Source organism: Balaenoptera musculus, chromosome 12, assembly GCF_009873245.2.
Source record: "Balaenoptera musculus isolate JJ_BM4_2016_0621 chromosome 12, mBalMus1.pri.v3, whole genome shotgun sequence".
Taxonomy (NCBI): Eukaryota; Metazoa; Chordata; class Mammalia; order Artiodactyla; family Balaenopteridae; genus Balaenoptera; species Balaenoptera musculus.
Window position 1 is genome coordinate 51,908,098 of NC_045796.1, and position 25,849 is coordinate 51,933,946.

At 37.3% G+C, this 25,849-nt stretch overlaps 1 protein-coding gene across 2 annotated transcripts in view; it reads right to left on the reverse strand.

The window, feature by feature from the left end:
- Positions 1-25,849, reverse strand: part of AFG1L (AFG1 like ATPase) — a 201,586-nt gene that overhangs the window by 24,017 nt on the left and 151,720 nt on the right. For both annotated transcript variants that reach the window (XM_036872274.1, XM_036872273.1), the window contains exons 9-10: positions 19,042-19,112; positions 18,685-18,785 (exon numbers count right to left, since the gene is read on the reverse strand). In XM_036872274.1, the coding sequence (XP_036728169.1) occupies positions 18,685-18,785; positions 19,042-19,112 (172 nt within the window). The remainder of the gene's footprint in view (positions 1-18,684; positions 18,786-19,041; positions 19,113-25,849) is intronic.

Genomic DNA, 25,849 nt, shown 5'->3' on the forward strand with positions numbered 1-25,849 from the left:
CTGCCTGAGTACACACCACTCTCCCACACATAACCGAAGTTCCAGCCATGACTCTTAAATTCTCTACATAGAGAATTCTGGATTGTCAGTTTTTTCCTTTCAGCACTTTAAAGATGTTGTTGTACTGTTTTCAGGTCTCTATTGCTTCCAATGAGAAGTCAGTTCTTAATGATATCGTCGTTCCTCTAGCTGCTTTGAATTTTTTTTTATCTTTGGTTTTCAACAGTTTGACCATGATGTGCCTAGGAGTGATTTTCTTTGTATCTGCTAGAAGTTTTTTGAGCTTCTAGAATCTGTAAAATTACATCTTTTACTAAATTTCAGCCATTTTCTTCAAAAAATTTTTTTCTGTCCCACTCTTTCTTCCTTTTCCTTCTGGGACTCCATGACACATGAGTTAAACCTTTTGATAAAGTTTCTTAAGTCATGAGAGTTTGTTAATTTTTTTTTTATTGTTTTCTGTTTTTCAGATGGCATAATTTCTATTATCTGTCTTTAAGTGCACCAGCTCTCCAATCATCTGCAATCTAGTGTTAGGTACATATAGTGAACTTAAAAATTTTTAAGTCTAGAATTTTTAATTTTTAGTATTAGAATTTCCATTTGGTTCTTTTTTATAGTTTCAATTTCTCTAAGATTTCCTATTTGTTCATTAAATTCCAGTATATATTTCCTTCATATCCCTGAGTATAGATATAAAAGTTACTTTAAAATCTTTGCCTCTAATTCCAACATCTGTGTCATTTCAGGGTCAGTTTCTGTTAATTACCTTTTCCTCTTTTAAAATGGGTCAGATTTTCCTGTGTCTGCCCACATCTAGGAATTTTGGATTGTATTCTGGATATTGTGAATGATATGTTGCAGAGACTTGGGATTCTTTTATATTCCACCAAAGTATATTGATGTTGTTGTTGTTGCTATTTTAGCAGGTAATTAAACTGGCTAGTCTCAAACTCCAAACTCTGTCTCCTCTGTGATGGGCAGCGACTGAAATCTCTGTTCAATTTTTTTTAGCCTTAGTTGCACATATATAGTTCAGCCCAAGATTTAGGCAGAGTTTATATGAAGAATGTTGGGCTCTTTCTCTGTGTTTCTCTCCTTTCCATAATTTCTCCTCTTATTCTCTAGCTGCTATGGTCACTCTCCTCTGATTCCTCAAGTCAGGAATACTGCAGGTTTCCATCTATTTTTAAATATCCCATAAGAAGCCAACTGTGATCTGCTCTCAGGCAAAAAACTACAAAAATAAGAATTCATCGGTATCAATTTCTTCTTCCGTGTGTGGATAGTGTTCCCCTTTCTCCCTGCTTTTGGTTGCTCAATAATGCCTTCCAGATAATTATTTTTTAGATTTGTCCAGAGTTACAATTGTGATCTATAGGTGGGTTGGTCAAATAGGAGCTACTCTGTCATTAATGGAAATAGGATCCTCCAGAGTCTTCAAGTCTCTAAACATACTCTGTAATTTCCTACCTGTGTGTTTTTCATAGAAACATAAAACCTCAGAGGAGGAAGAGGTCACAAAAGTTGCCCTCATGATCCCTTACCCTTAGGAACAACCAAACAACCACCCCTCATGCGCTCTTCCTCCTCCCCTGCACCAGCCACGTCTCCAACCATGCAGCCTTCAAGGCTCACTTCCTCTTTACTACCCACAGCATTCTGGTCATACAGATCCTGTGGTACTAATTATAATCTGCCTCACATTCTGGTGATCTATATACTAGTCACGTTTTCTCCTCTAAATTAAGACTAACTATCGTGACTGACTCTTAATTCATCTTGTTACCCCCTATAGCACCTAGAACTATGCCAGCTTTCCATTAAGTACAGTAGGTCTCACTTTCCATGGTTTCAGTTACCTGTGGTGAACCCTGGTCAGAAAATTTTAAATGGAAAATTCCAGAAATAAACAATTTGTAAAATTCTAAATTGCACACATGAGCAGTGTGATGAAATCTTGCACGGTCCCATTCAGAATGTGAATCTCCCCTTTGTCCAGGGTATCCCGCCATTAGTCACTTAGTAGCCATCTCAGGTATCAGATCGACTCTCCTGGTATCCCAGTGCTTATGTTGAAGTAACCCTTATTTTACTTAATAATGGCCCCAAAGTGCAAAAGGAGTAATGCTGGCAATTCGGATATGCCAAAGAGAAACCGTAAAGTGCTTCCTTTAAGTGAAAAGGTAAAAGTTCTCGACTTAATAAGGAAAGAAAAAAATCGTATGCTGAGGTTGCTAAGATCTACAGTAAGAATGAATCTTCTATCTGGAATATTGTGAAGGAAAAAGAAATTCGTGCTAACTTTGCTGTTGCACCTCAAACTGCAAAAGTTACAGCCATAGTGCATGATAACTGCCTAGTTAAGATGGAAAAGGAATTAAATTTGTACAATAAGGTACTCTGAGAGAGAGAGAGACCACATTCACATAACTTCTATTATAGTATATTGTTATAATTAAGCTATTTTATTATTAGTTATTGTTCATTTCTTACTATGCCTAATTTATAAGTTAAACTTTATCATAGTTATGTATCAGGTATCCACCACAGATAAAGAGGGACTACTGTACTCAGTAAATATCTACTGAATGACTGGGGAAAAGGGACATAAAATATAAAATGGGTAGGGCTCTCTCTGTTACCCTGCTTCCCTCCCTCCCTCCCTCCCACCTGCCCTCCCTTCCTTCCTTCCCTCTCTCTCTTTCTTTCCCTCCCTCCCTCCCTTCCTTCCTTGACCACGGGGCATGTGGCATCTTACTTCTCGGACCAGGGATCAAACCCACACCCCCTGCAGTGGAAGCATGGAGTCTTAACCACTGCACCGCCAGGTAAGTCCCTGTTATCCTGCTTTAAAGGTTACTTAAACAAATATCTAGCATGCTGGTTTATTTATTTAGCAAGTTTCCTTCCTGAAAGGATGACATTCCCAAGAGGAGATACTATTTGCTGACCCACTGGAACATGCTGGTGAAAGTTACAACCTTTCCTAGAGTTTACTGCCCCATTAATTTTCCTAAAACATTACTTTATGTACCATGTTCCTGCTCAAAACCTCTGTAGATGACTCTCTGTGGATCAGGGTAAGAAGTCTATACTTCACTGCCTGATTTTATGGCAAATCTGTCTAGGATTTTCATTCTTCCCTTTTCTCTCCAACATGCACTCTGCTCTTATTAGGCAAGTTTCTTCTCTTCCTCCTGAAACATTTGGTGCTTGGCTTCAGATCAGAGTGAAATACCTTCACTCTGCTTGTCTAAATTCTACTAACCTTTCAAGGTCAAGATCATTTTCCTCCTTAAATCTCATGTCTCATGAGATGTCTCATGTCTCCTCAGAGCCTTCCCAATCCTTATTATCCTTACCTTTAACTCCTGATGCACTCATAATAATGTATTTAACTAGTGAGCACGGCTCTTTAAAATACTGTTACAGCTGAAAGGAGTGACAGAAATTAGCTGATCACATCATGCATTTTACAGATGAGGTACTTGGACCCAGAGAGGTTAAGTGACCTGCCTAAGGCCACTCAACTACATAGTATCTGAGTAATGATCCGGATTCATATTTCTTGATTCAGTTGGGCCTCTTTCCACTCTACTGCATTGTTTGGTATTTGGTTCATGTTATTTCCTTTATTAAATTGTAAACTCTTTGAAAAAACTTCTTCCACTCCTTTTATATTCTTCATAACATAGTGGCATACAGATATGGAAGCACTTAAATAGTTGCTGACCACTGAATCATTGTAGCAGTCTTGGGAGGGAAATCTTACATAACATATATTTCTTGATTAACAATAAAAGATAAAAGAGTTAAGTAATACTTGACCCTTGACAATAAATAATATTGCTCACCATCTGGTTCTACAAGAATGAAGTCACTAGCCACTGACCTTTAGTAGTCACTGACCTTTAACACACCCTGAAAGGAGTTCAGGGTGGAGATCAGGAAGGAGGTACTCTATGCTCTGGGAAAACTGGCAGAACAGGCCTGCACGTAGATATTTTCAGATAGATTTTACTCAATTTCTTGCATCTTCCCATACTTAGAAAAGCACTAAAATCATTAATGGAGACATCTGCTCCTCATGACTAGCAGCAACCTTGATGTATGCTTGATTGCATGTATCCTCTTTGCCAAAACCATATATATACTGATCTACCCCTTACCTCTTTGTACCAGTTCCTCAGAGCTCTCTGAGAGGCTGTTTCCCTGGCTACAGCCCTCAGTAAGCCCCAGATAAAACTGAACTCAACAGCTCTCATGTTGTGGTTTTTTTTCTAGTCCACACCCTAAAATACGTGGAAATCTTATGATTTCTTAATACTATACCTCACTTCTAGTTTTTTCTCAAAATCTTTTGCCTGACTCCACAGTATCTTCACAAGTTATTTTAAGAAACGAAACAGTATATTCTAGTAATTCTCAAACTTTTTTCTATAAAATACATCTCAAAGTAATAATATGTCTAGTGAGATGTACCTTATTGAATATTCTAACTAGCAGTGTAGTAAGTAATGACTAATTCTGAGTTAACTGATCTAATCTAGAGGAAGGTACTATGGAGTATATCAAATCGTGTACTTTATGATGAGAAACAGAAAAACTTAAAAATTACAAATCAAAGAATTACTTGATTAAAACATTTTTCTATTAAAAAAAAAATCAAGCCATTTGGAGGTTAGCGTTAGGAAAGCCATCAGTGTTAAAGCTCTTTTAAAAATCAAGCAAGTACTTTTAAAGTGTTTTATAGTCATGTTAATTGATTGGCCTAGATTTTCTCAACCCTTTACTCATCATTTCATTGTATAGGTCTTCTGTTTAGAGAACTATTCCCAATAATTATTTAGGGCTGTGATACATGTATTATTAAAAGCCAAGTGAGATCACGTACTCTAAATTCTTTTTTAAAACTCTCATTTTACAAAGTTAATGACCACTTTAATTTTTTTTTTTTTTTTTTTGGCTGTGTTGGGTCTTCATTGCCGCCCTTGGGCTTTCTCTAGTTGTGGAGAGCGGGGGGCTACTCTTCGTTGCAGTGCACCATCTTCTCATTGTGGTGGCTTCTCTTGTTGCAGAGCACGGGCTCTAGGCACGCGGGCTTCTGTAGTTGTGGCACGTGGGTTCAGCAGTTGTGGCTCGCAGGCTCTAGAGTGCAGGCTCAGTAGTTGTGGCACACGGGCTTAGTTGCTCCGCAGCATGTGGGATCTTCCCAGACCAGGGCTCGAACCTGTGTTCCTTGCATTGGCAGGTGGATTCTTAACCACTGCACCACCAGGGAAGCCCAATGACCACTTTAATTTTTAAAGTTTTAATTCACACTTCTTAATCATTGTCTGAGCAGACACATTCCTCCCAAAGACCAAAGCAAATATTAAATATTAGTTTGTCATGCCTTCCTAGAGTAGGTCTTGAGAGGAATATGAGGAGTTGCGTCTACTACTAGCTCTGATTCTCAAAATAATTTTATTCCTAAGAAAGAGGACATGTTGAAGGTATACAGTTCTTAGCACACTGACTCATCCCTTGAGGTCCCCTGGGAATTCTGAGGCAACTTCTCCCCACTACAGGGACTGGATACATTTTTTTTTTTTAATTATTGGAGTATAGCTGCTTTACAATGTTGTGTTAGTTTCTGCTGTACAGCAAAGTGAATCAGTTAAATGTATACATATATCCCCTCTTTTTTAGATTTCCTTCCCATTTAGGTCACCACAGAGCATTGAGTAGAGTTTCCTGCGCTATATGAAGGTTCACATTAGTTATCTGTTTTATACATAGTAGTGTATATATGTCAATCCCTGTCTCCCAATTTATCCCATCCACCCCCCCTTCCCCGCCTTGGTATCCATAAGTTTGTTCTCTACTTCTGCTTCTGTGTCTCTATTTCTGCTTTGCAAATAAGTTCATCTGTACCATTTTTCTAGATTCCACATATAAGCAATATTACACGATAGTTGTTTTTCTCTTTCTGACTTACTTCACTCTGTATGACGAATACATTTTTAAATTGTTTCAGTTAGCAGCACAACATAAATATATTCAAGAAAATGAAAGCAAATTTCTCCTTAGAGAAGCTTCAGGCAGCTGAGTCTGAGAAGTCCATAGCCTGCAGAGCTTAAAATTTTTGTTGCCATATTCGCTGCATCAGCTAAGGAGCTGTTCTTACCCCAGTTTGGGAACAGAAGCTGAGCAAGACTACTCAGACTCACAATGAGTCCTGCAACAGAAAACTTCCCATGTGAAGAAACTTGGAAGGCACTCTCTCCACTCAGTTTTTCTCCATTCCTTCAGATTCTTCTTACCTCCCTTTTTATCATGGAAATGACCACAATTATTTTAAGTGGCCACAGTTTTCTAACTTCGAATCTAGCCCCTTTTTTCTTAATATAAAATTTATTTATTTATTTATTGGCTGCGTTGGGTCTTCATTGCTGAGCGCGGGCTTTCTCTAGTTGCGGCGAGCAGGGGCTACTCTTCGTTGCGGTGTGTGGGCTTCTCATTGCAGTGGCTTCTCGTTGCAGAGCACGGGCTTCTAGGCACGCAGGCTTCAGTAATTGTGGCACACAGGCTCAGCAGTTGTGGCTCGCAGGCTCTAGAGCACAGGCTCAGTAGTTGTGGCACACGGGCTTAGTTGCTCCGCGGCATGTGGGATCTTCCCAGACCAGGGCTCGAACCCGTGTCCCCTGCATTGGCAGGTGGATCCTTAACCACTGAGCCACCAGGGAAGTCCTAATCTAGCCCCTTTTTAATGGGCATTTCTCTTAAAGTCCTTTTTCCTTTAAAATAATAAAACACAAAAAACCTAACAATTTTTAACCCAGTATATAGTTATTTCCCTGCAAGAGACAAATCATTATCAACAATTAGTAAAAACTGATCCTTCAGTCTAACTTCCAACCTTATAGAGAATTCTTTTTCTTTCATTTACAAAATTTCAGGATAATTATGTAAATTCAGGTTAAAAGTTACTTGTATACACCTTAACTTTTTAAATCAAATTATGGTATAGGTCAATTATGAGGTTTTATTCCAAAAACCTTCTTTATAATTCGGAGGGCCAATATGAAACAGCTGGCTCCACGATGTATGTTGAAATTTGACATCTTACTGCATATGTCCTATATTCCTTCTCACACATTTAACTGTACCCCTCAAACTGGCACAGCAAGGCAAGCATGGGTTTGTAGGGAGGATTCAGGATTAGTTGAATGGTTAGATAAGATGGCTTCAAGGTGCCTTTCTACACCAAGACTATGACTCTTTAGCTTAAGGGTTGACTAGGAATGAGGGTAGGGAAAGACAAAGGACAGAAAGACTTAGGACTCATTTTTGACATTGGATTCACATTCTACCCTACAAGAATCTGACCCATTCTCTACTAAGCTCTTTGCTATCTCACTTCTGCCCTACCTGTTCCCTATGCTTTAGCCAGGCTAGCAGACTGCCTTATTTGCACATGGTATTAGCAGAGGTCAGAATATTTGGGAAAAGGACACACACGGATCAGCAATGCTACCAGAACGGTTTTGCTGCTGGGAAGGTAAAGGGCCAAGGAGACTCCTGGGATGCCTCAGCTCTGGTGATTAATGCCCTTACTCCCTGATGCTAATCACCACCACTGGCATCCAAACACCATCAGCCTTGACTCTTGGCCAAATAGTAGAGATAAAAGCTATTCATCCTTTAGTATTTACTGAGAGTATACCAAGTACACAAACCAGAAGTAGTTCCCAATCCCTGGTTTCATTTGGAATACATGAAATGAAATAGAGACAGAACAGAGAAAGGGAAGGGAAACGTCTTTTAGCAACTCCTCCAAGAGATTCTATTCAATACAGTTTGATAATTCTAACAATATACAAACTAATATGATATAATAATGACTAATAGACAGTTGAAAGCCAAAACACATATCTGATGGATCTCCATTCCTTGAATACTAAGAACCAAAGAAGAAAGCTAATGAACAAAAAGTTGATAATGAACAATGTATACACCCATGCATATGCATCAACCTATATATTTTTCCGCTCAGACTTTTTACAAACACACCTGGCCACCTGTCATTATTTTTAAGACACAAATAACAAACTACTCTTGCAAACAGTTACTTGTGAGCATAGTTATCAGTTGAGGAAACAATTTTCTGCAGGTGTAAAAATTACATTTCTCAATAAGAAAAATTTAGGTATAGTCAGTTTACTCATTAAGCCTTTAGAATTTAGTTTTGGCCTGCTTTCTTTGAATAGGGTACTTTTGTTTTAGGTCCACAGAAATTTAACTCTAAAGAAAGTAGTTCTCCAACTTTTTGGTTTCCTGACCCCCTAGCACTCTTAAAAATTACTGAGGAACCCATGAGCTTTTGCTTATGCGGGTTATATCTCCCAATAGTTACTGTATTAGAAATGCAAACTGAGAAAATTTTAAAATATTTATTAATTTATTTAACATAACAATGATAAAACCATTATATTCAACCCATAAAATTAATAGAAATAACATTTTTATGAAAATAATTATATTTCTAAAATGAAAATAGTAAGAAGAGTAGCATTGTTTTATACTTTTGGCAAATCTCTTTAATGTCTGGCATAATAGAAGATAGTGGAATTCTCATACCTGCTTCTACAGTCAAACTATTGTGATATGTCGCTTTGGTTGAATCATAAGAAAATCTAGCCTCACACAAATATGTAGTTGGAAAAGGGAAAAGTATTTTAACAGCCTTGTTAGATAATTGTGGATTTTCTTCTTTGCTGCTACATGAAAACTCAACAAGCACTTCCTTCCAAAGAGCTCACTATGGAAAGAGGGGGAAAAGAGTAACTTTATAGTGGAGACAAACACTACCTCAGACAAGTGTGATCAAGGTTAACATCAACAGTGATAAGTCATGTTGATAATATGTACCCTTGATATGATCCGATGAAAATAGCACTTGACCTCTGTGGTCTTCCTCCCAAAGCCCACAATTCCAGTCAAATCATGAGAAAAACATCAGACAAATCCCATTTGAGGGACAATCTACAAAATAACTGACCAGTATTCCTCAAAACCATCAGGGTCATCAAAAACAAGGCAAGTCTGAGAAACTGTCATAACCAAGAGGAATCTAAGGAGGCATGATGACTAAAGGTAATGTGGTATCCTGGATGGGATCCTGGAACAGAAAAAGGATACTGGGTAAAAACTAAGAAAGTGTGAATAATATATGGACTTTAGTTAATCATATCAATATTGGTTCATTAATTGTAACGAATATACCATACTAATGTAAGATGTTAATAATAGGGGAAGTTGGATTTGGGAGTATGTGGAAACTCTCTGGACTACCTTCTCAATTTTTCTGTAAGCTTAAAACTTCTAAAATATAGTCTATTTAAAATTTTTAAAAAACTTGACAAGAAGTAATTTTTTAAATGATAGTTGCAATGTAGAGTCTGAAACAATATTAGTGTATTTTTTAAATTCTGTTATATTAAAATCCATTAGTCTTTCTTGCATTTTAAATGGACCTTCGTCATGCATGATTTTGTAAGAGTATGCATTGGTTATTGGAAAATATTCATTCAAAGAGTAATGCATATCTTCTAAATGTTGACACATTTAATTATACAATACCAAAACTTAGCATTTGTTAATATCACCATCAATCTCATCAGAAAAAAATACTTTAGAATTGGGAAGAGGTGCCAAGTTCATGGTGGCACCAACAAGTTTTCCAAAATTCTATTTTTTACTTGTTTGCTCAAATTTTATCATTGGCAACAAATACTTGTAGTTGTTTTCTTAAAGTGACAGTTTTATTGAATCTTTGCTCATTTTCAAGAAAATGTCTGTCAAACACTGTGAGAAAATGTCTGCCAAACCTGAATAACCATAGTCTATCTGTCACTTATTCTTCCAAGTGAAAATGGTGTTCCAAGAAAAAAGTGACTAGTTTAGCTAGCAACTCAAACAATTGCACAAGTGTTTTTCCTAAAGACAACCATTGTATTTGGTACACAGCAGAAGAGCTTTATGTGTACTTCCTTCATGACAGTGAGTATTAAAAAGACATGTTCTCAGGGCTTCCCTGGTGGTGCAGTGATTAAGAATCCGACTGCCAATGCAGGGGACAAGGGTTCGATCCCTGGTCTGGGAAGATCCCACATGCCACGGAGCAACTAAGCCCGTGCGCCACAACTACTGAGCCTGTGCTCTGGAGCCTGCGAGCCACAACTACTGAGCCTGTGTGCCACAACTACTGAAGCCTGCGTGCCTAGAAGCCCGTGCTCTGCAACAAGAGAAGCGACTGCAATGAGAAGCCCGCACACCACAAAGAAGCATAGCCCCCCGCTCGCTGCAACTAGAGAAAGCCTGCGTGCAGCAACGAAGACCCAACGCAGCCAAAAAATAAATAAATAAATAAATATTTTTTAAAAATAAAAAATAAAAAGATATGTTCTCAAGGGTTGAGATTTAACAATATTAATCATTTTTACTGCTTCTTCAAGGACATTTTAAAGTAGAACTGTAAGTATTCTTCATGGGCAATGAAGAATATAACATGGTTTGGTGCCATTGCCTTGATTCATGCTAAAGCGCCAGCAGTTTTATCCACCATTGCTTTTGCACCATTACTGCAAATGTCACCACAGTGGAAAAGGCAAACAGTATCCTAGTATTATTATAGAGAGTTTTGACCTCCAGGACCTCTGAAAGGGTTTCAGGACCCCTAGATGCCTAAGAACTGCACTTCAAAAACCACTGACTTAAGTGATGACATTTCTGACTTCTCCATTACCCTCTGATTGAGCCAAGTAACTATGTCAAGGAAAGGAAAGGAATCCCTAAAGCTCATGTCATGTCCAGAGAAATGAATCAGCCTCACTTTCCTTTACCATGCCTCTGATATGGAGGTAATGACAGGGAACAAAGACCACCCAAACATATTCTCTTTTACCCTCCCATAGTTCTCTAAAGCAGGGCTTCCCAACCTTTTTAATATCATGGCCAGGAGAAAAAAATGATAATATTTTCACTAAGGAGTAAAGGAATGAGGCTGCCTAAGGCTTGAGGTCCCTGTCCTGGAGGCACAGGCCCTATATTGCCTTCAGGAGGATGGAGGGGTCAGTAGCTGGGCCCATTCCCAGTGGGCATGCCAAGGCATATGAGTTGGACAGTTCTGCACTAAGGTTCTAGCAGAGAGGCAGGTCTCTCAGACTGGAGGATATCTTGTTCCCCAGCCAGCTTCACGCTTTATAAAGGGCTCAAAGCTTAGCTCAGATGTGGGAATTCACAAAGTATCTGATTGTACTTCATGGTAGAACCAGAATTATATTAAAGGTTTGATGTAGAACCTTTCCAGAACATTTTCAGATATACTGTAGTGATTAAGAGCACAGAATCTGACTCCTAGACTACCAAGGAGTTCAAGTCCTGGCTCTGCCACTTACTAGCTATGTGATCTTGGGAAAGTAACTTAACATCTTGGTGCCTCAATTTCTCCACCTATAAATAGGGACAATAATAATGCCTACCTATTGTAAGTATAAAATGAATTAATAAAGTACTTAGAACGATGCCTGATACATGGTAATATTTGCTATTATTACTATGCAGGTGCTATAGGGTCTCCGAATTGAGACTGCTTCTCTGAGCATGACACTGTTGAATTGTAGATTTGCAGAGAATAAGAATCCCACAGATAACAAAAGATTAGATGTTAACCTGAAGGATTCCAGATCTGAGGAACTGTGCTTGGTGCTGGGAGGGGTACAGGTGTGAGAAGAGGGTAATAGCCCAGGCCTTTTTAGTTTTACTTATGGCATACGTCAAGGGCTTAGAGTTTGAACTTCCTTTAACATGTTAAGATACTAATAGATAAGTTTCTACCTAATATATATGTCTATAAATATATTATTTTTTCTTGGAAAGGGCCATGGTTCAAAAATACTGGTTATAAGCTATCAACCCATCCACTCCTGGCCAAAGGTGTTTTTCATGATAGTGTCAGGATGGGTGGTTGGGTGAGTCTCAGATTTCAAGAGCCTCCCAGAAATCTAGAAGGGCAATCCAATGCTGGGACTGTCCCAGACACACTAGATGCCTGCTTCTTTACCTTGAGCTGGATGTGCTTTCTTCTTTACTGAATGGTTTGTGGCAACTATTTAGCCTAGCTCATAATATCATTATAACTAATTAAGAGTTTTAGGCTACCTCTGAAAGTACAATGATTTTAAGAGTCCTATTCATGCAAAGTGTTCTATATCTGAATTGCCATAGTTATAATGTTGCAAAGAAATGCAAAATCATCATAACAAGAAAATAGTTACAAATAAACTGACCACTTAAAAATGTAGTCCTTCCAGAAATAACAAAGATCAGAGTGGAAGTAATAAAATAGAGACTACAAAGACAATAGAAAAGATCAATAAAACTAAGTCAGTTCTTTGAAAACATAAAATTGACAGATCTTTAGCTAGATTCACCAAGAGAAAAAGAGAGAGGACTCAAATAAATAAAGTCAGAAATTAAAGAGGAGATGTTACAATTGATACCACAGAAATACGAAGAATAAAAGAGACTATTATGTGTTCATAGTAGCACTATTCACAATAGCCAAAACACAGAAACAACCTAAATGTCCATCGACAGATAAATGGATAAAGATGATGTGGTACATATATGCAATGGAATATTACTCAGCCATAAAAAGGAACGAAATGTCACTTGCAGCAACATGGATGCAACTAGAGATTATCATACCAAGTGAAGTAAGTCAGAAAGAGAAACACAAATACCATATGATATCACTTATATGTGGAATCTAAAATATGGCACAATTGAACGTATCTACAAAATAGAAACAGACTCACAGACATAAAGAACAGACTTGTGGTTGCCAAGGGGGAAGGGGGTGGGGGCTGGAAGGACTGGGAGTGTGGGAATAGCAGATGTAAACTATTATATATAGGATGCATAAACAACAAGGTCCTACTGTATAGCACAGGGAACTATATTCAGTATGCTGTGATAAACCACAGTGGAAAAGAATATTAAAAAAAAAGAATGTGTGTATGTGCATAACTGAGTCACTTTGCTGTACAGCAGAGATTGGCACAACATCGTTAATCAACTATATTTCAATTAAAAAATTAAATTAAAAAAAAAGAGACTCATGAACAATTATATACCCACAAATTTGACAACCTGGAAGAAATGGATAAATTCCTAGAAGCATACAACATACCAACACTGAATCATGAAAAAATAGAAAATTTAGCAGTGAACTTGAATAAATAATCAAAAACCTCCCAACAAACAAAAGTCCAGGACCAGACAGCTTCACTGGTGAATTCTACCAAACATTCAAAGAAGAATTAATACCAATACTTCCCAAACTCTTCTAAAAAACAGAAGCAGTAACACTTCCAAATACATTTTATGAGTCCAGCATTACCCTGATACCAAAACCAGACAAGGATACCACAAGAAAAGAAAATTACAGGCCAATATCCCTGCTGAACATAGATGCAAAAATCCCCAACAAAATATTAGCAAACCAAGTTCAACAATACGTTAAAAGGATCACACACAATATTAAAATGGGATTTATTCCAGTGATACAAGGATGGTTCAACATATGCAAATCAATCTGACACAGCACATTAACAAAATGAAGGATAAAAATCATTTAATCATCTCAATAGATGCAGAAAAAGCATTTGACAAGATTCAACATCATTTATGATAAAAACTTTAAACAAAGTAGATATAGAGGTAATGTACCTCAACATAATAAAGGCCATATGTAACAAGCCCACAGCGAACATCAGACTCTACAGTAAAAAGCTAAAAGCTTCTCCTCTCAGATCAAGAACAACACAAAGATGCCCACTCTCAGCACTTTCATTCAACATAGTATTGGAAGCCCTAGCCAGAGTAATTAGGCAAGAAGAAGAAATAAAATGCATCCAAATTGAAGGGAAGAAGTAAGACTGTCACTGTTTGCAGATGACATGATATTGTATGTAGAATACCCTAAAGACTCCACCAAAAAAACTATTAGAACTAATAAAAAGAATTCAGTAAAGTCACAGAATACAAAATCATATACAAAATCTGTTGTGTTTCTATACACTAACAACCAACTATCAGAAAGAGAAATTAAGAAAACAATCTCATTTACAGTTGCATCAAAAAGAATAAAATGCCTGAGAATAAATTTAACTAAGGAAGCGAAACACCTATATACTGAAAACTACAAGAGATTAATGAAAGAAATTAAAGATACAAATAAATGAAAGGATAGTCCATGCTCATGGATTAGAAGAATTAATATTGTTAAAATGTCCATACTACCCAAAGCAATCTATAGATTCAATGCAATCCCTATCAAAATTCCAGGGTTATTTTTCACAAAAATAGAACAAACAATCCCAAAATTTATATGGAACCACAGAAGATCCTGAATAGCCAAAGGAATACTGAGAAAGAACAGGCCTGGAGGCATCATGCGCCCTGATTTCAAACTATATTAGAAAGCCATAGTAACCAAAACAGCATGGTATTGGCATAAAAACAGATGCATAGATCAATGGAACAGAACAGAGAACCCAGAAATGAATCCATATATATGGTCAATTAATTTATGACAAAGGAGCCAAGAATATACAATGGGGAAAGGACAGTCTCTTCAATAAATGGTGATGTGAAAACTGGACAGCCATATGCAAAAGAATGAAACTTGATCACTCTCTTACACCATACACAAAAATTAACTCAAAATGGATTAAAAAATTGAACATAAGACCTGAAACCATAAAACTCTTAGAAGAAAACACGGGCAGTAAGCTCCTTGACGTAGGCCTTGGTGATGACTCTTTGAATCTGACAAAATTTTTGTTGCCAAAAACAAAAGCAACAAAAGCAAAAATAAAGCAGGATTACATCAGACTAAAAAGCTTCTGCCCAGCAAAGGAAACCATCAACAAAATGAAAAGGCAACCTATTGAATGGAAGAAAATATTTGCAAATCATATATCTGATGAGGGGTTAATATCCAAAACATATGAAGAACTCATCCAATTTAATAGCAAAAAAAAAAAAAAAAATCCAATTAAAATGGCAGATGGGACTTCCCTGGTGGCACAGTGGTTAAGAATCCGCCTGCCAATGCAGGGGACACGGGTTCGAGCCCTGGTGCGGGAAGATCCCACATGCCGCAGAGCAACTAAGCTCATGTGCCACAACTACTGAGCCTGCGCTCTAGAGCGTGTGAGCCACAACTACTGAAGCCCGCACGCCTAGAGCCTGTGCTCCACAGAAAAGAGAAGCCACTGCAACGAGAAGCCCACGCACCACAATGAAGAGTAGTACCCTCGCCGCAACTAGAGAAAGCCCACGCACAGCAACGAAGACCCGATGCAGCCAAAAATAAATAAATTAATTAATTAAAAATAAAAATGGGCAGATGATCTGAATAGATATTGTTCCAAAGAAAACACAGATGACCAACAGATACATGAAGAGATGTTTAACATCACTAATCCTCAGGGAAATGCAACTCAAATCCACAGTGAGATATCATCTCACACCATTTAGAATGGCTATTATCAAAAAGACAAGAAATAACAAGCGTTGGTAAGGATGTGGAGAAAAGGGAACCCTTGTGCGCTGTTGGTCAGAATGTAAATTGGTACAGACACTATGGAGAATAGTATGGAGGTTCCTCAAAAAAATTAAAAATAGATATGATCTAGCAATTCCACTTCTGAGTATTTATCTAAAGAAAACAAAAACACTAACTTGAAGAGATATATGCACCACATGTTCACTGCAGCATTATTTACAATAGCCAAGACATGGAAACAACTTAAGTATCCATCAATGGATGAAAGCATGTGTGGTATATCTATATACTGTAATATTATTCAGCCATAAAAAAAAAATGAAATCTTGCCACTTGCAACAACATGAATGGACCTTGAGGGCATTATGCTAAATGAAATAAGTCAGAGAGAGAAAGACAAATACTGTATGGTCTCACTTATATGTGGAATCTAAAAAAACGAAAACAAAAAAACAAAAAACCAAGCTCATACATACAGAGAGCAGATTGGTAGTTGCCAGAGGTGGGGGTTGGGGGGGTGGGAGAAATGGGTGAAAGGGGTCAAAAGGTACAAACTTTTAGTTATAAAATAAGTCATGGGGATATAATGTATAGCATGGTAGCTATAATTAATAATATTGTATTACATATTTGAATATTGCTTAGAAGATAGATCTTAAAAGTTCTCATCACAAGAAGAAAATTTTTTGTAATTATATAAGGTGACTGATGTTAACTAGATTTATTGTGGTGATCATTTTGCAACGTATACAAATACTGAATCATTATGTTGTACACCTGAAACTAATATAATGTTATAGGTCAATTATACCTCAATTTTTAAAATGTAACCCTTCCTCAAACTTCCATCACAGCTTAATACTAGTACTTAATCCAACCTATCATATCAATGTCTAATGTCAGTCATCCAGTCTGACATAGTAAACATCCTACAATTACAATATGGATATAAAGCAAATCTATCCATGCAAAGCCACTGACAAATGAAGATCTGGCTAACTTGAAGAAGAAAAAACTCAACAAGGATAGTGACACCATAAAAACTTTAAAAGAATAAAAATACTTTAAAAGAAAGTAACTGAAATATTCATGAATTAAAACAGGACTTTGAAAAAACTGATGATATCCTTAAATGTTTTTATAAACATGATTTTCCATGTACTTGAACAACCAGTCATGAAGTGTAGGATATACTATTTTATCATCCTAAAATTTTGTCAAGAAAGTTATGCCAAAAATAAATAGTAATTTGTTCACTGTTTATTTTAGGAATTTAGTTCTTAGTTGTTATTATAGTCCATATTTTTGTCAAAAAAAGATAAAAATATCTATTTTTATAAGTGTTATCTTAATTTTTCAAGATAAAGTCCCAATCAATCTTCTTCCTCACCACCCTGATACAGTAGACTATGAAGATGTTGGTCTCTGATTTAGTGGCTTTTTCCTGGTACTAAGTCTCCTGAAATAATGAGCACATAAAAAAGAGATAGGGCTTCCCTGGTGGCGCAGTGGTTGAGAATCTGCCTGCTAATGCAGGGGACACGGGTTCGAGCCCTGGTCTGGGAAGATCCCACATGCCGCGGAGCAACTAGGCCCGTGAGCCACAACTACTGAGCCTGCGCGTCTGGAGCTTGTGCTCCGCAACAAGAGAGGCCACGACAGTGAGAGGCCCGCGCACCGCGATGAAGAGTGGCCCCCGCTTGCTGCAACTAGAGAAAGCCCTCGAACAGAAACGAAGACCCAACATAGCAATCAATCAATCAATCAATCAATCAATCAATCTTTAAAAAAAAAAATAGAGATAAATACTCAGTAGCTGCTCCAAGAGACCACCTTTGCCTTACTACCTCAAGACACAACAGGTCTGTCCTTCCCCTTTCCTCACGAGGTCCCCTTCTATGGAAGTGGGGGGAGCTTCTCAGATATATAAGATTTTTCTCAAGTGGCAAAGTAAGTAAAACTTAAATGGAAGCCTTAATAAAATTATGTCTGAAGATATTAGGTTATTAGGACCTTGATGAGATTGATGCAATGGAAGTGTGAAGTGTCCATATCACACAGAATAACCTTCACAACCAGAGACTGACGTTATCACCTTGTCAGAGGATTCTAATTCATCCTAATCCTTATTGGTCTTGAAGTGCTTTATTTCTGTGATAACATTTGTAGATTGGTTTCTCTCTCTGGTTTGAAAATTACAAATTTAGAAGTAATGAAGTCACTAGTTTTTAAGAAAAGTAGTCATAAAATGGCTAGCAGGTATAAAAAATACTTTCTCTTCCCCCTGAAAAACAATTCTTTTTTAGCTACCTAAAATTCAAGATAAATCAGAGAGACTAGTTGGAATGATAATTTATATATAATTGAGGTATTATGCTTAAAGATATATGTAACTGGCTTTGTTTTTCTCAAGATTTACAGTCAATTGAATACCCATTGAGTACTGAGAATTCCCAGAGCTTTTAAAAGGCAGAATTCATATCTATAATTACTCTGTAATCAACACCTTTCTCATTTATATGAATATATATGTACATATTTTTTTCTCTGTTGGATATATTGTTATATAATATAGATGTCACAGTTATAAAAATTTACTTTCTTTGACCTTGGCCCAAATAGGTCAGATATTATGACAATAACAGATAAGCCATAAGAACAAGGAATGGAAATTCTTTTATGTCATACCTCCTTGGATCATGGTATTATTACTTCATCTTCCTTTCCCCTGGTACTAATCTCACCTCATTTTTTAAAAAAATTTTCTTATGTTTGACTTTTACAAAATATCCCTAAAGCTGATTTTAGTTTTGCTTCCAGTAATAGCTGACAGTTCTCTCTGTTTCTAATTTTGTTTTAGAGCCCTTCTAAGAGTAAATTTCGTGCCAGTATCTATAAAAAGCACATGGGTATATACACATGAGTATTTCTCTTAATGAGACTTTTAAATCAGTTCTGACTCTGTGAATTGTATTTTAAAATCTGAAACAGGAAGAGAGGAAAATATGAAGTATTTTAACATGTGAAAAGGCCAATGAGTCTGAACGTGTCTGGATACTCACTCTCTCACATAGCTCTTCAAATGTGCAGTCGGCAACGGTTCCACAGGCTTTATTCAGCCGCAGCTCTCTGCCTTGCACTTTTAGAATCCTTGGTCTAGTTACTATGGGAACATGAACAAAGACTCAATCTTGTCTGGATAATTACTATAAAATTCATCTCTTACAGATAGGAAATGCATAGCTTGATGAATAATAGCACATGATTCAACACATAAATTAGACAAAATGCTGATACAATGACTGCCACTTGAGTGTGGCATCAACCCATATACAGCAATGGAACTTATTAATTGGTCAGTGGAGATTGGGCATTGTGTTCTAAATGTATTCTCTTTCAAGAGAAATTAACTTACGTACAATCATTTTGTTTCTGAGCCAGCTCATCAAACAACTTATCCATGACAGCCTCCACATCAGCTTCACTTGTGCTACAGTGAAAAGAATAATAGAATATGAAATTAATAACACTTGAAGCCAACATCAAACAGCTGCCTGAGCCTGCTTAGCTTTTTGCCCATAAAAAAAAAGAACAGGATGTTATGCTCTAAATACAAACATCAGATTTAGAATACACTTAAAAGCAGAGAATATTAACTCTCAGGTAGATGATTCTGCCTTATTTGCATACACTGAAAGACTTCTGTGCTTCTGGCTGTTTTCAGTAATGAGACGATACAGGCAGAGTAAATCCATTAATACTATGTGTACACAATGAGAAGAAAGGCTGCTGGCTCTCTCTTGCATGCAAAACAAGAGCAAATAGACAAGGCAGTCAAGCATCCAGCAAAGTATCCTTTGAAATCTCTACTGCGAGGGTACATGTGAAATTAAATACTGAATCTGCCTTTTAAAAAAATCAAGCCAAGCCACTGACTGAGAGGATCAAACATCCAGAATTAAATTACCAGCTTCAAAATACCAACTTGATCTGCACATCAATAACTTTATCAGACTTTGAGTATAAGGACGATTATAGACCACACAGTTTCTCTCAAAAGTGTCCTTGTCGGAAACTCAAGAAAACTCTCTCCTTCTGTGATGCCCACCATTGCAGCTACTATGAAGTTAGTCTCGACAAAGAATCCTTTGTATTCTAATTAGAAATCACCATATGGTTTAGGGAACCCACATATACAAATGTGATAATACTATGGCTTTTTTTCCTCTCACTTTTTTTTTTTTTAAAAAGGACTGATAAATTAACAGTCAATAAAATAAAAATAACTGGCAGAAGAAATAAACGTTGTTAAAAAAAAACCGTCAAGTTAAAATATAAGTTTACTTCAACTCTATATACAAACTTATACAGGATGACCTGCCAATATGCTTAATTTTGACACACAAATCACTCTTATCTAGGAGTGGAAGCAATTAACCTCCATTCTGGACATCCGTCTTAATGAAGTCTTATTGAAAACTAAAATGATAAATTATTTTTTCTTTAGATTAAGCTTAAACTAAACCAAAATAATTTCTCCCTTGAGATAATTATCAGGTGGCAAGCATTTAACACATAAGCACCTAATTCTTCAAATGTTCTACAGTAAAAGCACACAGTCATTATGAAGGGTTTGGAACTGTCACATTTCAAGTAATAACCACTCCACCTCAAGGATCTTAAAAATATCATTTGCAATGGTTGGCTTTGCAGGGGAATGCTATTTGACTTATATAAAGGCTTGTATGATATTTGAATAGAGCTGTATTAAAGTAATAAAATGATACTACAGAAAGAGTGATTATAGAGATTAAACAATTTTAAAGGTACAAAGAAATCATACAAGCCAATGTAAATGTCAATGTCCACACCAAGCACATGTATGTTTAGATGGCTTTGCCAACATCATTCATAGGAATTCATTTGGAATCATCTCCACCTTGCAATGGAGATGTACACACATACAACTGATGGAGAAGGGAGCTACTTTTTAAGGGATATATAAAGAAGAAAGCAATGTCAGCCACCCAGGACATCTGCTGGCTTTCAGAAAGTTAACCTGTCCTTAGGTTAGGCATGTTACCCAATAAAGGGGGAGAACTGAATTCTGAAAAATAACTAAAATAGAAGACAGTCACGTTTCTCAAAGCATATTTGGTTAACAAACAATTGCTTATAAACTTCCTCAGTGGTGATTTCTTTGTTATTCTGTGCTCAAATATACTATAATATTAAAATGTGGCTCACTAGACTTTAGTTAGGCCACATCTATGAAATTGCTATATGTGATTTCATTTATAGTGAACTTATATGTGAAATGATACAATTATTTTTATTATGATAGTACCTTATAAGAATTCTATTATATTATCATAAAAAGTTACTCAGGGACTTCCCTGGTGGAGCAGTGGTTAAGAATCCGCCTTCCAATGCAGGGGACACGGGTTCGAGCCCTGGTCCATGAAGATCCCACATGCCGCAGAGCAACTAAGCCTGTGTGCCACAACTACTGAGCCTGCGCTCTAGAGTCTGCGAGCCACAACTGCTGAGCCCGCGCGCCTAGAGCCTGTGCTCCCCAACAAGAGAAGCCACCGCAATGAGAAGTCCGCGCACTGCAACGAAGAGTAGCCCCGGCTCGTCACAACTAGAGAAAGCCCGCAAGCAGCAACGAAGACCCAACAAGACCCAACGCAACCAAAAATAAATAAATTAATTAATTAATCAATTAATTTAAAAAAAAGTTACTCAGAAGTTACAACATGTAAAATAAAAAATTTTATTGGTGTAAAGTGGTCTAAAAATAAACATTCATAAAAGCATTTTATGTAGCTCACAACTGAACAGACTGTTATCCATCTAAGCCAACTTGCACTTGACCTCAGGGAATAAGAAGCTCTACTGACCTGCTGGGGGACAGAAACCTTATCTGCATATTGTCTTAAAAGCAGGAGGGGCTAGTGTGTTATTTTGGTTTTATCAGATGTATCTATATTGATATAAAATAAATAATGAAGCTATGAAAGAAATCATTACCAGAAATGAATGTATTCATAATCCCTTAACAATAACTCACAAGAAAACACTAGTCTTCTCACACTCCACTCAGACTTCAGATTTCCCTACTTAAGAGGATGCATCAATCAGAGCTCATTAATATTTTTAAGAATAAAAATGAGAGTAGTAAAAAAGAGAAATTAAAAGTTACCTGTCTAGGGGCTTCCCTGGTGGCGCAGTGGTTGGGAGTCCGCCTGCCAATGCTGGGGACACGGGTTTGAGTCCTGGTCTGGGAAGACCCCACGTGCCGCGGAACGGCTGGGCCGGTGAGCCACAATTACTGAGCCTGCGCGTCTGGAGCCTGTGCTCCGCAACAAGAAAGGCCGCGATAGTGAGAGGCCCGTGCACCGTGATGAAGAGTGGCCCCCGCTTGCCACAACTGGAGAAAGCCCTCGCGCAGAAACGAAGACCCAACACAGCCATAAATAAATAAATAAACAAATACTTAAAAAAAAAAAAAAAAAAGTTACCTGTCTATACTGGCCTAAAAGATACAGAGTTTTACTTAATATTCAGGTTCATATCTGGTTTAAACATCTTTGACTATGTTTTTTAATTCTAGTACAAAATTTGGATGATTCTGAACTTTTTCAATGTGTCACACAGGAAATTAAAAAAGCTATCATTTGCTGAGCAACTATTATGTAGCAGTTAATTTACCTAAACCATATCCACATTACCATGTAGTATGTATTATCATGTTTTTACTGAAGAGAAAACTGAAACTCAGAATTAAGTCATTTTATCTAAGATCTGAATACATAAAAATTTAAATTTTCTGTATAACGGAAAGTATTACAAATAAAATGTACACATCAAATTGGGAAACATAGTGGCAACATTTATGGCATACAACTAATATTTTCAATGTATTAAAAACTCCAACATATAAAAAATTGAATACCCCAATAGAAAAACTGTGAAAGGACCTGAACAGGCAAATTGCATTAAAAAAAACAGCTCAGTAGGCAAAAAGTATGTGTAAAGTGTTTCATTCTTACTAGCGATAAAAATGCAATGTAAAATCATGAGAGGCCATACTTTTATCCAAACTGGCAGAGATAAGGAAAAAGATAAAATAGCTGGAGCAAGCATAGGTAAGGGGAAAAAGAACCCTCTTATGTACCACGGGGAGGAATGTAAAACTGGTTACAAGAGTTCAAGGCAACCAGATAATATGTAATAAAAGCACTAAAAACATGCATATCATATCACCCAGCTATTCCACCCGTAGGAATCTCACTTATGGAAATAATAATGTTTAACGACTACAAGGATGTTCACTGTGACACTGCTAACAACAAAAAAGTGAAAAAGAACCTAAATGTTCAACAATGGGGAATCTAAAGTACATTTGGATACACCCATACAATGGATCATTATGCAGTTTTTGCATTGTGCAATTTTTCCCTCTTGTCCTGGAATTGTAATTAAGGCTCAAAGTTGATGGACAGAAGTGTTGAGTACCCTCAGATTTCTAAAGAGAACCACCAATAAGCCACCAATAACTGGATCCAGACTCCTGCCCCTGTGGTTAAATAATGAGAAGAACCAGCCCTATTCCAAATGCCACCCTCCTCCACCATCCCCCCTATTCCTCACACCATAGTGTCTTTCTAAGGAGGGGAAAGAGGATCAGGAATCACTGGCTTTTGTGTCTAGTATTTGTGATAAGAACCTTTTCCCTCCCTTCCCCTTAGGAAAGAAGAGGGTGATTTACCCTCCCCAAAAAACAAGTGATGAGGGAAAGTGATTCTTAGAGAATCACTTGGAAAGATTAGGGAAGCCTGGAAGAAGAAAAGACTGGCATTGCTTTCCTTAGTTGGATGAGCAGGACCTTAGTAGATTGAGAAATCAGAAGGTGGGAGGTGGGGTACTGAGCTAAGATGAAGCAATCCAGTTCTCACCAAAATCTCCCCAAAGGTTTGGCACTACTAGATATACTCAAAAATGTAGGTGAGGGGTCAGGCTGGAAACACAGGAATTGTTTGAAAATAAGACAAAGGCAGTTCCTTAGATTCTCTCCTTTCACCTGGACAGTCAGACTCCTATAATTCCTCCACTCCAGCTGAAACTGGTAAGTTTACTGTCTGGGACACTTTTAACACTGAGAAAGGGTGAGAGACACTGTACTACAATTCTACAAAGTAAACAGTGAAACCAACAGTCCTTACCTCTTCAGCATCCAGAACCCTACCAGTCCAGGAAGCTTCCATCCCAAGAAGTAGACAGAAAAATTGGAGGAAACTCAATAGCCAAAAAAAAAAAAAAAAGACCTGCAGATACTGACATTTGGGGGTTTTTCATTGGAAAACCTGACCTGCCACCTTATTACCCTCTAGTGAAGCCCACCAATCAATAAAACCCTATCTATGCACACAGAACTTCTAATTGGCTTTTCAGTGCTTGTGAATGGACAACAAGTACTTCTAGGCATTTAAGGAAATCCTCTAGGATATAAGATAGAGATCACAATAAAGAAGTAGAGAAAAGGATCTTGGAGGAAGGAAAGAAAAAAATACAGAGACCAAAAGGGGAAAAATACACTCTAATATGCCTAGTATTATATAGGCATATTGCACTGCATAAATGCTATAAACAAAAAGGACAACTTGGGGGCTTCCCTCGTGGCACAGTGGTTGAGAGTCTGCCTGCCAATGCAGGGTACACGGGTTCAAGCCCTGGTCTGGGAAGATCCCACATGCCGCGGAGCAACTAGGCCCGTGAGCCACAATTACTGAGCCTGCGCGTCTGGAGCCTGTGCTCCGCAACAGGAGAGGCCGCGATGGTGGGAGGCCCATGCACCGCGATGAAGAGTGGCCCCCACTTGCCGCAACTAGAGAAAGCCCTCGCACAGAAACGGAGACCCAACACAGCCATAAATAAATAAATAAATAAATAAATAAGACTTAAAAAAAAGGACAACTTGGGCATAAGAAAGAACTCTGAATATGACTACTAAATAAAACATTTAGGGAAAAAGGTTGAAGTAATCTTTCAGAAAATAGAGCAGAAAGACAAAAAGATGGAAAATAAAAAAGAAAATAAAAGAATTAGAAGATAAATCCAGAAGGTTCAATATCTAACCAGGAGGCGTTCTAAAGACTATTGGCGGGCAGGGCAGGGGGTGGGGGAAATTATCAAAGAAAAAAAGAAAATTAAATTTCTTAGAACTGAAGGACATGATTTTCTAAATTGAAAGAGTCCCAGCACAAAGAATGGGGGGAAAGCTCCATTCTAAGGCACATTATTATGAAGTTTCAGGAAACTAGAAATAAAGAAAGACTATTCTAACAACTTCAGAAGGGAAAAACAGGTCAAATACAAAAGATCAAGAAACATTCACATCGAACTTTGCAACAGCAATAATGGAAACGTGAAGATAATGGCATAGTGCTTAAAAGTTTTGAAGGGAACATTATTGTCAAACTATCCATGACCAGTCAAACTATTAATCAAGTAAAATAAGGACATTTTTGGACAGATGAGCCCTCAAAAAATATATTTCCCATGCAGTCTTCTCAAGAAGATAGTAGAAGTTGTGCTCTATCAGAACAGGGAGAGGAGTTATGCTTCTAGTAGGGCCAACTAAGCTCTGCCCTAGCTGACTCTCCTGCTGATGGCAGCTGTAAACTCTGCACAAAGTACAAAAACAGGTAACCTGAAGGCACTGGAAAGTGAACAGAAGCAGTCAGATTCTAGAAGAAGCTGACACTTGGGAGAAGGGAAAAATGGCGTGTTACTCATTTTTACAGCTTTTTCAGATGAAAGACAATAAAATCAGTACTGCTCAGGGCAACTAAAATTCCAACAGAAAACCTACAGTCCTTATGGCATGAAGAACCAGAGGAGAGTTGCAGGTAATCACACAGCTGGAAAATCAGAGAATTCCAGAAAAAGTGTTTCCAAATTCCCGAAAGATATTAATCTGGAAAATCCCTGAAATCCTAAGTAATTCTGTATTTATCACAATACTTTATGTGTTCTCAAATAATGTGCCCATAATAATAATAAACAGTGAACCATTTTTCTATTATAGGATTATACTAAAAGTTTCAGCAGTTTTCTGTCCAAAAAACTCCATAATAATAATAAATTCATGGCTTATCACTAGTATAAGTCAATATACTATGACAAGATTATGTATTTCAATAACATGTTAAAATGATCTCT